Source organism: Onychostruthus taczanowskii, unplaced genomic scaffold (genome assembly GCF_017590055.1).
Source record: "Onychostruthus taczanowskii isolate IOZ18803 unplaced genomic scaffold, ASM1759005v1 scaffold10, whole genome shotgun sequence".
Taxonomy (NCBI): domain Eukaryota; kingdom Metazoa; phylum Chordata; class Aves; order Passeriformes; family Passeridae; genus Onychostruthus; species Onychostruthus taczanowskii.
The window spans coordinates 12,782,337-12,799,603 of record NW_024496526.1 but is presented as its reverse complement, the minus strand read 5'-3'; the positions used below and the strand labels follow the sequence as shown (position 1 = coordinate 12,799,603).

Sequence of the window (17,267 nt, the reverse complement as noted above, 5' to 3'; positions counted from 1 at the left end):
TGCATTTCCTAACAAGAGCAGTCAGTGATATTTTTAAATCTGCCCCATGCTCTTTGTCCATACTGGGTTGTATCTCCCCAGCTACAGCTCTTTGCTTTTGAGAATGTCACACCAAATCAAGGTAACCACTAAGCAGCAAGGAGGAAAGAAATATTAAAACAACATGTACCCACAGAAAAAGAAAACCTGAGACTGATCAAGCTCCCTGCTCCACAGAAGAGCAGTAGAACAAGTTGAAATATGCACTGGACCCACAGAGAAGTCATCAGTTCAAAACCAACACCAGCCAGAAATAAAAGCAGTGCCTGTGAATCACCCAGAAATGTCAGCACAGGGATGGTGACTTAAGGGATAAGCTGAAGTATCTACCAGTAGGTGATCTTTTGGCTGCATTTCTGTGTTCTTTGTCAGCAAGATACAGCCTGATGCATTGCCTTAGCTGGCCCACACAGATGTTACTGCTTGAGGCTATTTTCTTTCTTCCTTCCAAAGGCAGGAGGCATACAGAAGCAGGTCAATTTGCTTAGCTCCCACACAGAAAAAAAGAAAAGAAAAAAAAAAAAAAAAAAAAAAGAAACAGAAAGAAAAGTTATTTTGAAAACTACGTCTTCTAATCAGCACTGCAGCCTGATTCACTGTCTCCTCATCAGAGCCTTGGCTCAGGATGCCTGATGACAGGTAATTTTGATTCAGAAAGAAATAGTCTCTGCAATCTCATGGCCAGGAAAGGACAAGGATGTTTCAGTTGCTAAAACATTGCAGAAGATCTCTTTCTTCTAAGATTTCAGGGCCATGGTGTAATATTCCACCTCTTTTTTTTTTACTTTATGAGGGTGGTAATATGTCTTATTTCAGCAAAATTAAAAGCTTTTCACTTATTATCTCCTTCTAGTGAGAAATGGTGTAATGAGGTTCTTTTGTCTAAAGGTGGCTTAGGTTAAACTCGGAAAGTTTTTGATAATGCACAGAAGCAGTGGAGGTCTGGAGGACATGCCTGGCTGTTTATAATCTCTGTATTTGGTCAGCAGATACTGCTGGTTAATAGTGTGACCCTTCACCCAGCAAAGCATGTCCAGTGCTTAACTTTGCCCCCAGTCCCATCTGGTTTTACACAACAGATAATTTGCTTAATACTGTTTATACTTTAGTAGGAATGTTGCTGCAGATCAGTGGGAACAAAGGCAGGCAGCAGGAGTCACTGACACTGTGGGTGTCCATGGCTGGTGCTACTCACACCAGCAGAATAGGGTTCACTTCAAGCACAACATTTCAAGTGTTGAGTGGTTTTAGTAAGCCAGAAATATTTATTTTGCAGGCAAATTCCTCTCTTTGGCTGACAAAGCAGAAGGTCTGAATACCTTCGAGATTTTAGGGCTGAAGGGTTTGGTATGGAGCTTCATGGAGGTCAATAAAAGAGTTTCAAAAAGCACTTCACTGGGTCAAGTGAGCCTAGAGGGGATAAACCATGAAAAGGGTCACAGGAAATTTTAAGTGATTGTAAGGTCAAAATGCATTAAAGCCATCAAAGAGAAATAGCTGCTGCATTAAACAGAAAACTCAGCAAGCTTTGAATGCCTTTCAGTGTGTGGGAGGAGTGTGCCTGTTTTATTGGTGCTCTGTGCAACACCTGTGTTTTATCTTAACACCTACAGCTGCTTGTTACCTTATCAGAGCCACCCCTCCTCTGAAATACAGCACAGAACCACACTGCTCCTTCAACCTGCACCACTGCCTTCAGCATGGCTCACCTTATCTGACCCACCCGTTCAGGGAAGCAGAAGGTCATGGAAGTGGTTCCAAGCTGTAAGTGGTGGCCTTACAGAATTGTGGCACGTTACAGGCTTGAGAAACACCATTGCAAATGAAATTCTGTGCTTTGCTGAAAAGATGTCAGCACTGGCAGCAGGGGAATGATGAAGGCTTTGGTGATAAGCACTGACTGCCAGCAAGCCTGCACCCAGAACCTGTGGACAGCACAGGACTGCCCCTATCCCAGTGATACATCCTGCCTGACTGCAACAAAGGGAAGACACAAATCTGTTTATATCCATGGCATTAGGACTAGTCCCCAAGAGAGATGGAAAACTTAAACCCCTGCTGTCTCTGGGTCAAGGTGCCAGGGCTTTCTTAAGAGGAGGGCAAAAAAAATATAAGTGAGTCTTTTCAAAGTCATGCTAGTACCTGGGAGGATTGCAATAATTTGATTTGCTCTCCTAGTGTCTGATAATTTATTTAGTTTTCCTGTGAGACGCTCTAGCATTTTTGTTTGCTATTTTGAAATTGGAACTCCTCCACAGAGGCCAAGGAGTGGGACCAGAAAGGATCCAAACTAGTTATCATTAACAAATGTTGAAGTCTGCCTGATGGGTATTGAGATGGAGTTGTATTTAAGAAAGTTAAAGAAAGGGAGGACAAGGTGGAGATGTCAGGAAGGAAAAGGGGAGAGATAACACTGCATACATTTACCTAAAGGTGCTTGTGAATTCCTTGGCAAAAAGCGAATTTCTTCCCCAGAGGGCAGGGAGGCAGAAGTGCTGCTCCAGTTCAGAACAGGTTTGGTACTGACCTGAACCCTTAGTTCACTTTGAATTGAACTCCTTTGGATTTATCACTGGAGTCAGAGATGCCATAAGTAATACAGGCAGTTCATGCTATATTTTCATAGCTACTCGGTCATTTGTAAGGCAACTGAACAAAAAAAGAGGTAGAAACGAAAAGTTGAAAGTCAGTTTGAACTTATGTGTTTTATTCAAATCAAGACTGGACCTCACCTGTTGTTGAAACCATTGCTGAATTAAAAATTTGACTCTCTGCAGCTGGGTCTGCTGTCAGTACAAAAAAAAAAAAAACAAACCCAAAACAATAGGAATGTGATTAAGGTTAAAAATGTGTAAGGTTAAAATGTGTAAGGTTAAAAATATACAGAAACTGTAAGCAATAAAAGAAAGAAAAAAAGGTGAAATATCCATCTGAACAAGTGCTGCTGTCCTCAATACCTTTTCTTGACTTCTCTTTCTAAGAGGTGGTGGGAAGATATTGTCCAAGTTTCAGACTATTTCAAAACAAAATCTGTATGTTTTCAACTGATTTTAGGAGAGCAGGTTAGTGCTGGGGAGATCATGGTCCATGAATATCAAAAAGCACCAAGTGATTTTAAATCTAGAACCAAACTTTATGGTTTGGGCTCATCTTTTCTAAATTCTGAATGTCTAAGCTGTTGTATAATTGAAATTTGAATTGATCCAAGATTGTGGATCAAAAATCTCTTATTGGAGGTGTGAGATCAAAGGGGAGAGAAAAAAGAAGAGGGAAAATAAGAGATTAAATTATTTCAGAGTTATGGAGGCCATGACCCTTTGAACTCATGTAGGTTTGAACCAGTGGTTGCAGCATTTTTTAACAGCTCAGCAAGAACTGTAGATCCCTGTTAGCCTGAGTAAGCAGAGGCCAAGATTCCAGCATGGATCAGGAGAGGTGGAGAAAGAAGGAAATGGAGGATGACAGTTTGAGGGCTGGGGTCCAAGCAGCCCCTATAATCACAGATGTGCCTGCCCTGCCTAAGGGCAGGTCAGGATGCTGAGGGATCCAGGAGGCTTGGCACAGAATGAAATGCAAATGTAGCAGCCAAGCAAGAGCAGCAATACAGCTCCAAATGCTGCCAGTGCTGCAGCATCTGGGCTGAAGGGAGAGACCAGCACACAAAGTGCTACAAAAGCAATATTTCACTACATCACAGGAATAATTAGGCAACCTAAATCTATTTTCTTAAAAATGCCTGATCATCCCCGGGAGAGGAACAAAAGGTTATTCTCCCATCAAATAAAAGTTGCTGCATTTTTGCATGCCGTCTTTTAGTAATCATCCCTATTTTGAGGCTCGGTCAGGATTTCACCTCCTACAGCAGAGGTCTGAGGGGAGACTGTGGTCATTCGGAGCCCGGTGTGCAGTGACAGCTCCACAGTCAGGATTGCTGCAGCACTAACACTCACTGATGTGCAAAAAGGCAGCACAGCCTCGGGGCTGATGGAGGCACTGCTGTGTTTTAGCTGCCAGCCCCTCAAGTCCCCTGCTCTGCTGAGAGGAGCTGGGTGTCCCACGGCCACCCATCCCTGCAGGCAGGGAGGAACAACACCCGTTTCCACGGGTGGGAAGGGGTCACTGCCAGCTCCACTGTGCGTACAAAGCTTTGGACACGGCAGGAGCCTTTGGGCACAAATGGGTTCTCACACCTTCACTGCCAAGCTCCTCCTGCCTTGGCTCTTCTAGCCCAGTGCAGCCACTCGCTGTGTTACACGGCTTTTTGTACTCCACCCAATTATCCCATGCCTCCTTCCATGTAAAATGCAAATCATTCCCACTCTCGCCATACTGGCACTGCCATGTTTCTGAATTACCCAGCCTCTGATGGGTGCTTTCTGCACTTACCTTAATAGGCAGGGAGAGACAGGATGGGAGGAATTTTGGTACCTGCCTATGGCATCTCCCTACATCAAAGCAAGTTGGGATTGCAGATGTGTGACCTCCCAGAAATGTGAGATTTTAATGCTAGGTATTCTAAAACAACACTGATAAGTACAGCTTAATCAAAGACACAAGAACTAGCTAGTCAATTTTTTCATGAAGTCAACAAAAAATGCATCTGGCTTCTTGTGTTTGAAAGAACAACTCAGCTCTCACATCTTATTTGTACAAAAGAATAAAGTAAAAAGGTAAGTATTTTAACAAGTGAAGGTTCAAAAGGCCAATGGAAGAATAGATATTTAGGATTTATGCTTGGTTGAATGCAAAATCACACCCAAAACTGTGTGAAAACAATCCATCCTCATCAAGGCCTTTCTCACCCAAATGGACATCTAAGAACATGAAGGAGGAGTCTTCCCACATGGAAGTGAAAGCTCTACCAATCTTTGGCCTGTCCTCTTGCTTTTCTGAGAATCTTTGTAATCAGCCTCTCTGCTCAGGTGAGGCAGCTCTTACCAGAGCTTCAGCCAAAAAGTTTCCACATGACACAGCATTTCCCATAAGGATTTCTGGGACCTATCAAGCCTCTGCGTTTCAGACTCTCAATTCCAAACCGCTTTTCTGGTTTTTAATTACAAGCCAACTAACCTCTGCAAGGAAGTAAGTCATCCTGCACTAAAGTCTTCCCTCACTTCGCAGCCCCCACATTCTTCCTTTGTTGTGTTCCTGCAGGTGTCTGTGAGCCCAGGTGCATGAACGGGGGGAGATGTGTCCGCCCCAATGTCTGTGACTGCCCGTCTGGCTGGAGGGGAAAGCACTGCAGCAAACGTAAGCACCTCCGCTCCCATCCAAGTTTATATTCATTAGCGCAGGCAACAGCAATCTGCAATCTTTTAATACTAAAAACCAGCATAGAATAGTGTTTTGCCACTTCAGCAGTTTGAAGAAATAACAGTTTTAAGTACAGGTGCTACAAAATCCTGTAAACACTTGATGCCTGCAGAGGAGAAAAAGCTGTGTGGGGGAACCCTGGTTCTGCTTCATGCAGCTCTGTTATACATCTTGTTATGGAAATTCATTTTTACAGTATTAAACTTGAAGCATTGATTTTATGTTTTAATAGCTTCACATATTTTGTTATATTCTGCAGAGAAATGTCATGTATTTCAAAGTACAGAACTATCTAAAGCCTGCTATAAAGCTTTCCAAACTGGTGTACTCTCAAGGTCATCGGTGCATAATTTGGAGAATGACGTGTTCTTACTCTGTAACTCTGACTACAGTTACATAAAAATGTAATTAAAAAAAAAAAACTCTCACCCTAAAATATTTTCAAGGAATATTTTTCCATACATGGCTATTCATTACCATGAAGTTGACAGATAAACTGAATAAATTTATAATCAAGATGACATACTGTATGTAAACCAGATTAAAATATTGGCTTTTTACCCTTTAGGTCCTGCTAGTAAATATGATTTCAGAACCAGTGGCTTGAATTTATAATATTAATAATTTATTCAGAACTGCTGAAGGAAGGAAGGGTCTCATACATATACACAGATCATACATTCACTCTTTCAGGATCTCTGAACAAAAAATATCTATAATAAACATATCAAACTTTTCTATGAAAATATTTGTTTTTTACATAGAATATGTAGCACATGAATGTATCATAGAGAGATTATTCTTAGCTGATGATGAGCTAAGCATTAGAAATACCAAGTCTCCCAGCAGACAGTTATCAGAGATAAATTTCTTAAGAAGAAAATATCAAAGAATGCTGATCATCATACTGATGATGGGATGAACAGAACACACCCATTCCTTTGGAAGTTGGCCACATGGAGTAAAGCCTAAGGTCACCTCTCAGCCAGCTGTTGAGCACACAGGTACACCACATCCATCCTCTCACTGCTTTCCTGTCCCTGTCCAGCTGTTTGCCTGCAGAGGTGTCTCCATGGAGGGGAGTGTGTGGGTCCCAACGTCTGCCAGTGCTCCAGAGGATGGGTGGGAACGTTCTGCCAGACCCGTGAGTGCTCCTGATTCCTGCAGTTTTGTAACGCCTCAGGTTTTTACACATTGCATTTTCTCCTCTGTGTGTATTCTGTCAGGTTTATGCCTGAACTCAATCATCTTAAAGGTCTTTTCCAGCCTAAAAGATTCCATGATTCTATTACGTGTAAAAGTCAACCATAACATGATTAGCACCTCTTATTTGTCAGAACTGTCCTAAGCTGCCAGTGAAACTGGTACTTTCAAAGACATTTCTAGACTCAATATAAGAGGCCTGACTCATCTTTTTTCTCACACGGATGCTGACATCAACCTGTCAGACAAAATAAGTACTTTTTAAATTAAATAATTTGAAATACAAGGTAAAAAGGAGAGGTCAAGGAGAAAAGGAAATGGAGTACCCATTCTCTATACCCAAGTGGCATTAAGCACAGAAATTCTGTGTGTCTGCTAACCTCAGAGCCTGACCCTGTAAATTCTACTTGTTCAGACTGACCAAGGTGGCTGTTAGTATTTGCATTTGGGGGGGTTGGGAGAGCTGGAATGGGAAGAGATCTGTTATTGCCAATTACATCCAGGGTCACTTCAGCTTGTGGCTGCCATTAGCTTTACAGTAGAAGGGTATGAGGAAAATATCAAGGCATTATCCCCTGTAAAGGGCATTATCTCCTTTATCTTCCTTTCCCTCACACTCACAGAGCATAATTACTTATGGAAATCTTCTGTCAGCTAACTCCCAATGGCTGTGTAATTGTTTCTTTGTGCCAGCTGTCTTCTAGTTCAAACATGGGAATGTTTAAAGTTATTGATGGCATACTCTTGACTCAGTTTATAAAATAAATAAACAAATCGTGCTTGTTCCTGTGAAAGGCAAGTAGGACTAGCATTAACAATTTCTGCTGTCCTATGCAGGCACACAAGCCAGGTAGTTTTTTATAGATTTATCTAACCTTTGAAACTTTGCTCCAAATCCCTTCATCTGCTAGTCATTCTGATTTTACTATTTCTTCCCATAGTGGGAGGTTAAATCTTTTTTTTTTCTTCTTTTTTTTTTGTCCAAAAGGGTCTGGCTGAAACTCCCAGGTCCCACAGCAACCCCAAATTTGTGCTTTTTTAAAGAGAAGGAGAGTAGACTATTGTCAGAGAGCAGATGGTGAGGTCTTACAATGCTGCTCCAGGGTATTCTCAGTGAGGCAGGGGCGAAGCAGAGGAACAGGAAAGTCTTCATCCTCACAGATGTTAGTATGAAGTGTAACCCTGAAAGTAAGTCATGTTTCATGTTTTAGTGGGAGGCTATTCCCTCAAACCCTGGACTCAATGGAACAAATGTATTTATCTGTCTAAACATGAGAAGGCTCCTGATTGCCTCCCTTGCTCACCTTCTCCTGAGCTCTGGCAGAGGCTGCAGCAGCACAGAGGGCTGAAACCAACCTCTGGTCACTGCTTTTGTTGCTCTTTTACTGCTTTGGCCTCTGTCCCATCTCCCAGCAGCACAGGGACACTGGGCCAAACCCACAGGCTCTGCCAGACCCCGTCAGCTTCTGGCAAGGAGCTCTTTGGTTCATCACTCCACTCCCCTGTGCAAAACTGCTTTGTCACATTTAAGCTCCTGAGGTTTCCCTGAGCACAGCACCCAGGTCTTGCTTGGATGTGCATTCCCAAATTCCACTGTAACATCAGCAAGGCTGAATTCAACCTAGATTTGCACCATTTTAACCACAGACTTTGGCTATTAAACTCAACAACGGAGCAAAATATTCACATTGTAAGATGATAAAGTAGCAGCTGCTACATTATATGAAAATATTATATCATATTTATATTTGTTTATTCTATAACATTAAATTAAATCAAAACTACAGGGTTTTACATGATATTGAATATTTTGCTTCATAATATGTACTATCTCTATGTTTTCAAATTATTCATCTCAATTGATTCCATTTTGTTAATCTCAATCATTTCCACTTCATAATGCAAATATTTCATCTCATTCTACAAGTAACAATTCAGAGAATAGATGTTTTCAACAACCACTCTGTAATCCAGAATCCATTAGGGCAGGATTTTTTATCAGGGGCTTTTTCAAGGGCAGGAGATAATTAGATAATCCCAGCTTCATTCTTTGTTTTCAGCCTGTGACTTCACTCAACTGTCCTTATCAGGATGGTGGTGATGGAAATGCAGACACAGGTTTCATCTACACCCCAAACCTCATTTTTTCCTGCCTGACTTCCTGACACATTGAGGAGGGTGACTAAACCACAGGATACACAGAGACTTCCACTACCATCTTCTGGACATTTCCCAGAGGGAACAGGTTGTTGCAGTACTTTGTACTGAGATAGCCAGAGTAGGTCCTTAAACCAATGAAATGGGCAATGAACAAATACTAAGAAATCATCTTGGACATCTACTTTTTGATTTATCTTTAATAAGAGTCCCAGAGCACCTCCATCTGTTCAGTTTCTAACTCACAAAGGCCTGAGCCCACATGGACCATTCAAGATGTTCGGAGGCAGCAGCTGCCACAATAATTCCTCTCTAAACACTTTCTTTCTTCAGCCTTCTACTAAAACAAAAAAATACAAAACATTCTCTACTTTTATGTCTCTAAAAATTTAACTGTTTACAACCTCAGATACTGATGTCTCAGGTTTTCTTATCACCTTTCACCAGGAACAAAGACACAGATCTCTACCACAAGTGATAACCCAAAAGGCTTCAACTTTCAGCAGACAAACCCACTGACAGTATCCTAGAGCAGATTTTCCATTCTACTGCAATGAAGATTGGCAATGTCTAAGGCAGAATAACTTTGTGTCTAAAATATTTTGAAAATGCCTCAGAGAGCTAGAACGGGCTGTAATATCAGAGGTAACAAGGAGCTTTTAACTAATTTGGAGCAGCTCGGCTACATTTTGGAGATGCAATCACACAGGCAAAAACTCTGCCTCTTTTGTAACGATGCACAATGAAATTGCATGTCCATATCATGAAGTGAATTATGATTTCTTAATGCTAAAATCAGTCAAACTCACAATGACATTCCAGAGACATCTGTGCAGGAAGGGTTATTTACAGTTTCACAGGTCCCTGGCTGCAACTAGAGAACTTGGCAAGAGCAAAAGAGACTTTCAGTAGACATTGATAATGGATAAAGCACAATAGTCCTCCTTTATCAGACTGTAAATAAAGAGGTCAGTCAAAAGAGTAGTTTTCTTCCCCACTCATCTGTAACTGAACAGAATGGCTTCTGAAAGAGAATCGATAAAATAGGTCATTTGTCCCAACAAATAAGGTGTATGGGGGAATACACACGTTATCCTTGATAAATATCTGTGACTTTGAGGGGCATAGTTTAAGGAATAATGGTCAATTTTCAGACTGTACTGCAAATGTAGGGAAATAACCTTTTGGAAAAACAGGTTAAAAAAAGTAATTTGAAATATTTCAACGTGTCTCAACTATAGAAAAGAGCAGCTTTATAGAGGAGGGCTCTTCCATTAGAAGCTTTTCTGTCTGACTCTGTGTTTTGCTCCCATGGCTGCAAAAGTATCCAAAAAACTTGCCTTTCTGAAAAGAAAGAAACAGTATGCCAGGGTCACCGTGTTTTCCCATCAGTGATTTCATTCCTATTCCATATTAGATGCCAGTTTAAAGATCCATGCCTGAGGGTTCCCCTTGCCTCCTGTGCTGGTAACTCACATCTCTCTTTTTCTTGGGCTCAGAAAGAAACACTGGGCCAAAAAAATGAACATCTGGCAGCAGAACCTGATCACTCTGACAGATACACCCAAAACACAGCTCAGTAAAGTCAGAAGGCTTCTGGCCAGGGGTACAGGTCTGTTGTCTGAGGCTCTGAATGCAGGATCAAGGTATAATTCTAACAATTAATTATAAAGTATAAGAAGGTTATAGTTGTGAAGGATGTTCGTCATTAAAATTCATGCTGCTCTCTTCTGTTCTAATATTATTGAACCCATACTGGCTCCTCATTGCCCTTCAGAATAACTTCTCTTTATTTGCATATTATAAGTGTCAAGCTTATGGCCTTATAATTTCCTCAATATTCTTCCCATTCTCTCTCTCTGCCTTGAACAACATCCTGGGCAGGATTTCCTCAAGCTTTCCTCTGTAACCCTTCCAAACCTTAAAAAAGCAAATAATTTTGAAAAGAATGTCATTTGCATGCAAATTATAGCTCTATTCTTTTAACATGCAGGGATAAAACTCTTTCTGTAATTGGCATTTATTGATTATAATTTTAACATAAGCTTAGCCTGTTAAATGACTTTGCTGAATGTGTACAGGATAATGCATACATAGCTGGTGTCATTTTTAGTGTTTAGTGGCTTAGCATCCCTTGTAAATACATTTATGACATATTCATTTGAACTTCAGCTCTGTTATTATCCTCTGTGATGTCAATTCCAATTTTCCTCCAAAATGTTTTGAACTTTTCTCCTAACTGAGCTCTTGTTTTTCTGAGCACTACAGAAAGAAGCTGGGGGTGAACAGGGAGAGATAGGAAGAAAAGGATGAAAAAAGGAGGAAATATTTTCACTTTTTAAAATTTATTTTCACATACTGAGAATCAAGGAAACCACAGAGAAAACAAAATTCTAGTACCTCATCTAATGCCCATGAGTACCAGAACACCCTCAGATGCTATAGGGATCTGCAGAAAATCCACTTCTCTTTGCATTACCTGTTCCTATTTCATCTGCTACCAAGATGAAAGGAAAATCAGTTTCCATTTTTCTCCATTCATATCAAACAAATAACAGAAATATACACAATTCTTCCTCTAATAATATTAACACACACAGGTCTCTCTCTTCCTGCCTGCCATACAGTGGAACAAAACTTGCTTGGGCACAAGGAGCCTTTTCTGCTGACAATGCACTCCCTGTTGGGAAATGGTTCTGTCTCTGTGAGCCAAACTCTAAGAATTTTCCATTTGTAAGTCTGTCTTTTCAAGGTTCCTGGAGGAGCTGGAGTAGCACTCCAGAGATGATAAGCTCCCTGTTCTAGCCTGAGTGTGATTTCATTCCTCCTCTGCCCCCTCCACACCCAGAATTCAAACTTGCCCCCTGCCCTTTCAGAAAAAGCAGAACTTCTGAGCTTTGCAGTTCACTATCCTCTATCTTAAGGAGATTTTTGCAACAGACACCCAACAAAACCAAGTTTCCTCCTTAAAATTTGTTTCAAGGAAACAGCACTTTTGCCTTTTCAAAGTGGTAGGGATACATCAACAAGCTCTTAGACCAGGGAAGCAAGTCTACGAGGTCAGTGGAGTCCTGCAGCACACAGCCACTGGCACAGCTGGCTTTTCCCAAAGGAGCACCTGAAGGGCACCAGCACATGCAGGTCTGTGTGTGTTCTTATTCTGGACGTGCTCTGAGGCAGTGCTTTTGACACAGCATGAGCTCTCACTACCTGATCATAAAAACACTCTTTTGCCAAGCTGGTTACAGTCTCTCCTCTTTAAGATGTGTAGAGTGGCAGCAAGCCTGGTTCTTTGCTTCTCTGCCCCATGGCTGTGAAGTTTGTTAGAGATATTTAGATTTTAACATTCCTCTCTCTGTCAAAACCTCAGCCTCCACACTGGCATAATAACCTGACAGAACTAACCCAATACAAATTCCAAGTCATTCCATGATGCCAAGGTCACTATTACAATTATTATAACGCTGAGAATCACTTTTGGATGCCTTAGGATCCTACAATGTGTTTCCTAAAAAAGTTTGCCCTGGTCTGTGTCTGCGACTTCAGATCTCAACACAAAGACTTTGCACAAACTTAAATCTGAGGCAGAATCAGAACCTAAGTACAACAAACTGAAATTGTGGAATTTAATCCTTCAGCCCTTTAATTTTTTTAAGCTGATCTCCTGTAGGAAAAAGAAAAAAGCTCACAGGAATACAGCAAATTCCTTTAAATCTGATGGAACATCCTGCTCCATCATGAAGGAGATTGGTCACAGACATGTGCCTACTTTATTTTCAGCTCTGTCTTCATGGGGCATGGTTGGCAGCTTCCTGTACTCCTCTGCCACACAAGAAAATGTAAGAAACCATTTGTTGAGTCACATCTGACCAGTGTTTAAGGCATTTAGTTTGACTGCCTGAAACTAGGATGCAGTATTCTGGCAATATTTATAGAAGATTTAGCTCATGAGATCTAATTAAAATACTGTGATGTGTGTTCTTCTTGAATTGGTGCCCTCTGAAATGGCTGTTCTTTTTCCTCCATGCCAAAACAATGTCATAACAATGGAAATTGCTAATGAGGATGAAAAACCAGCTGAAATTTGACTAATTGCTTTTTTCTCTTTTAAGAAATAATAGAACACTGATTCTTTTATGAACAGAATATCTCCAAATTGATGGGCCTTTATAAATGTAGTGCTCTAGATAAAACATTTCTCTGGGTTTTTTTCCCCTTGGGAGAAATAGATCATTAGTAATTCTCTATGACCATGAAATCACATGTTCTTTGATTTCCAGAGGTGTAAAGTGTGAAGTTCACCAAATTCTCCCATTTATTTATTTATTTATTGTGACAGAATCACCTTTGGGAGTACATATTCTTTCATCTCAGCTAGAGGTCAGCTCTTTTAACAGCTGTTTTTTTTATTTTAATTGGAACAAAAGAAAATCAATTTTGGCACAAATCTTGCCCAACCATCAATGTCCAGAATGCATCCTGGCTTTCAAAATTAGGGCTTGTACTGATCCATTTCCAGCTGAGCCAAGGTCATTATTTTGTCGGTCTTTTCTTTTCCCCCATCATTGGGAACAAAAGGAAAAACTAAAAATTGTAAACATAAGAGACACAGAGGAGTGAGAAGCCTATGACAAGACATCTTGAAATTTCAGTATCTTCAAATATTCATATCCTGATTATGAGACTTAGAATAAGTGCATTTCTAAAGGATTTTTTCTCTCATTTGTGGCAAAACTGTCAATTTGGGAGCAGGTGCATCAGACCAAATGAAGAAGTGGCTGTGCTGGGTCAGCATGTGAGAAGGTAATGCCCAAAGACACTGATCCTTGTGGTAACAACAAAAATAACCAGATGTAACTGAAATAGCTCACAGGTAAATGAATAAAGCCTTGTTAACCCTATGGAAGATGTAAATAAGGTTATAGAATATTTGAAAGGCTGCTCAGCTGCAAACTAGGCCAATAATCAAGTTCTAGATAACTTTTCCCCCCTTCTTTATGCCTTACCCTCAGTCAGACATGCCTGACTACCAGAATGGTTTACAAGGCTATTGCACATCTGGCAGCTGGGCCTGACCTGGCCATCACACCAGTGGGGTTTTTTCAGCCACAGTCATTTCCCATACCAAAACACAACTCCTGTCAGATGTCCTGGCTGGCCCAATCTCCAGCTCTCCAAACAGGAGGCTGCCCCATCATTTACCTGTACTGGAAGGCCAGGGGCAAAAATCAATGTATTTTCATTTCAAATACATAACATATTAAGAGAAAGTCACTTAATTTTGTTAATGATAATTAGAATTTAATATCACAATTAAATTTCTGTATAGATTTTTTTAACAGTACATTCTCCTAATAAACTACATTTCCTACATCAATACTGAAATCATCTGATGCAGATAAGATGAGTAAGTGATGTAATTTCCTATACATAAAAAAACCTATTTAACAGGTTGGTCATAGTCTAGGAGAGTAAGGTGCACATTTTCTCAAATAATTACCAGAAGAAGTCTAAATGAAGGCAGAGATATTCCAAGATAAACTGGAATTACTCTTGGCAGGTACTTCCATTCAGGAGACTTCCCTTGCTAGGTCAAGAGTTGACCTTTTGGATCCAACAGACCAAGATTACCAGGACTGCTTTAAAGGGTTATTCTATCCTTTAGGATAGAATCCTAATCCTAGGATTGTGAATGTGCAAAGTAGGATATTTGTCATTTCACAAATGAAGTGGAAGTCTATCACACTTAGAAGAAAATATTAAATAATAATAATTTTAGACATCTAGCTTCCTTTTCCACATGAATAAACTATTACACCATAAATCAGTCCTGACAGAAAAAGAAAGTAGAAAAAGACTTTGCAAATTATGTATGTCCAAAATGCCAAGTGACCAGTGACACATACAAACACATATGCCTCTCTAGGAATGATCTCACAACTCTCACAGTTTTTAAGACTGTTTGAAGCACTCTTCAGTTTCAGGGCTTATTCTGCAGAAATCCTGATTGGCTGCTCTGATATGGACATGTATTGCTCTGATGAGAAGAAGGAAATGTTCTGAATTAAAGGGATTTAACAGGTTTCCTTCAATCTGTGAGCCTTGCTGAAAGCTAAATTCAGTTAGTCATTAAAATTATGGATTTCATGGTGCCTGATATAAATTACATGGCTTATGTTATATGAAAGCAAATGAGCTACTCCTCCAAAAAGTCAAAACTATGAGAGATGTGGAAATGAAAAGCTAACTTACTAGCCTGGATTATAGTAAACTTTACACATACCCACATTTCTGTAAAAACCTTGGGATGGTAAGCGTCCCAAAAGTTCATTCATCAGACTGGATTGGGTGCAATGAACAATAAGCTTTAATCAACTTCTCCAAGCCTGTCAGTCATTGTTCAAGTGTTTAACTACATTATTAGAGCACAGTTTTGACTTTCCTAACACTGACCATAAAGTCTGCTGTGAGTAAAATTGATACTTCTGGTGAGCACAGGGAAAAGTTACCTCAGGTCTCAGTGGCAGCATTTCCATGTCTGAAAGAAACTCAAGTCTCTGCTGCCTGATTTTATCCCATATTCCTGAGCCAAACCCATCAAGTTGCAAACCCTGTTCTCTGTCCAAACTCCAGTTTCCCCATGTCCTTCCTGGTGTGCTGAGTCCAGCCCCCAGCAGCTGCCTCCCCAATGCCTCCTGTCTCTGATTAATACATTTAAATAAAAAGATTTACATTTTTCTGCCACAGCCCTGCCCAAGTCCTGTCTTTCCCACAGCCCTGACACCTAAGCACTTACTTCCTTTCCCATCTGGCATTGGTGCAGTTGATTTTTCCTCTGAAAGCACCAGCTTTATCCTCTTTACTTAATTTTGTTTTATGGATTTCAAGCTGTTTCACTCATTTATCAAAAAGATTTTTAATTCTAAGCCTGCTTGCACTGCCTCAGAGTGTGACATTGTTCAAGAATGTGACACTTCATTGCCTTTAAGGAAAGTGGTGAATAGCAGAAAAATCAAGACCTACAGACTATTGATAACATTATCAAGGAATAATTTTTTCTCAAACAGGCCTTGCTCCTTACTGATTTATTATGAATCAGTTACTGTTATGACTGTCTGAGTCATATCAGAAGTCTCCCTAAAGTGAAAAACATCTGTTCTTGTGGGCAGAGTGACTTCCTCCCTCACTAAGCTTGAGGAGCTTATAAATTGATTGTTTAAAAATTTATGTTAGCATCTCCCCAGACAACAACTTAGTCTGAATCTTTGGCTGACATTCCCTTGCTTTTTTTTCTTCTTTTTTCCTCAGCTAAAGACATGCACTGTGCCTATTGGGACTATTTATACCCTTTGGGAGTTCTCAAAGCAAATCACTGCTGGTTTAGAAACTGCATCTTTAAATATGCTGGGGTAACTCTGAGGATCTCTTGACCTGGAAAAGCTGCTTCATGCAAAGACCCTCTTGTTTGCTGAGATGTTCCATATGGGGAGTTAATACTCAGCAGACAGCGTGCCATAAATGCAAATTCCAGTTATTGCCCAGCCATTTAACCTTGTAAACAGACCTTAAATCAGACTTTTCTGAATCTAAATACTCAGTTCCTTCCCTATTCTTGCATTCATGTTGCCTTTCTAATTCTGTTCATGTCAAACCTTTTGTCACATTTAACCTTTCTGTGAAGAGGGAAGAAGAGGCACTGAGCACATCAGCCTTGCCTGTGTCACCTGCAACCTTCTCTCCTCCCTGCTGGATTTACTACTGCATTTTGCTATGGGAGTTACAACTCAGGCTTTGCTCTGTTTCTGTTGTGAATCTTCGAATAATGGGAACAATACAGTAGCAGTGACATGTAAAATTTCTCAAAGAAACCTGGATTAAATTGGAGAGGAGCAGCCTCTTCCCTCCCTTCAGCAGCAGCTGACAAGGGATGCTCTAGGGGACTTCACCTGAACTTAACTGGGGAAAAGAATGCAAGGTAATTGTTTCTTATCCAGTTTAGGACACTGATTTCCTCCTTTAAACTTAATTTTTGGTCTTCAAATTATTCTCATAAAATTAGAGTAAAATATTCATTAGAGCATTTATTTTTCAGAGTACAAGCCTGAAACCACTAAGGAAATAGAATCATGGACTCACAGAATGGTTCAGCTTGGAAGGGACCTTAAAGATCACCTAGTTCCATCCTCCCTGTCCTTTGTTTTTCTTTTCTTTGCACCAAGCATCTGCAGAGCAAGAATTATTTACTGTGGAAATACTGAAAATGTCACAGGTCCAATCAAATTGTCTGATGTGAATAGAAGCAGAGAACTGGGGAAAAAAAATAAAAAGTCCTCACTGAAGAACCCTTTTTTTCCCCCCCACAAACTAAATAGTGCCTGGAGTCTGGTTTTGCCAGTGTATTTGGAAAAGCTGGATGGCCCATATTTGTTTAATCAAGTTATTCCCCGTTCTCTGCTGTAATCTTTAGCATTGTTCTCACTCGTGCAGTTAAGATTCCTGGAGGAACAATATACATTTCCCTAAATTATTCTTCATCTACACCCTATTTCTCACGT

At 40.4% G+C, this 17,267-nt stretch overlaps 1 protein-coding gene across 1 annotated transcript in view; it reads left to right on the top strand.

Annotated features, from left to right (window-relative positions):
* LOC121336300 (von Willebrand factor D and EGF domain-containing protein-like) overlaps nucleotides 1-13,569 on the top strand; it is a 165,807-nt gene extending 152,238 nt beyond the window's left edge. The window contains 4 exon segments of the mRNA XM_041405320.1: nucleotides 5,194-5,289; nucleotides 6,401-6,506; nucleotides 13,441-13,478; nucleotides 13,481-13,569. Of these exon segments, the coding sequence (XP_041261254.1) occupies nucleotides 5,194-5,289; nucleotides 6,401-6,506; nucleotides 13,441-13,478; nucleotides 13,481-13,569 (329 nt within the window).
* The last annotated feature ends 3,698 nt before the right edge of the window (nucleotides 13,570-17,267 follow it).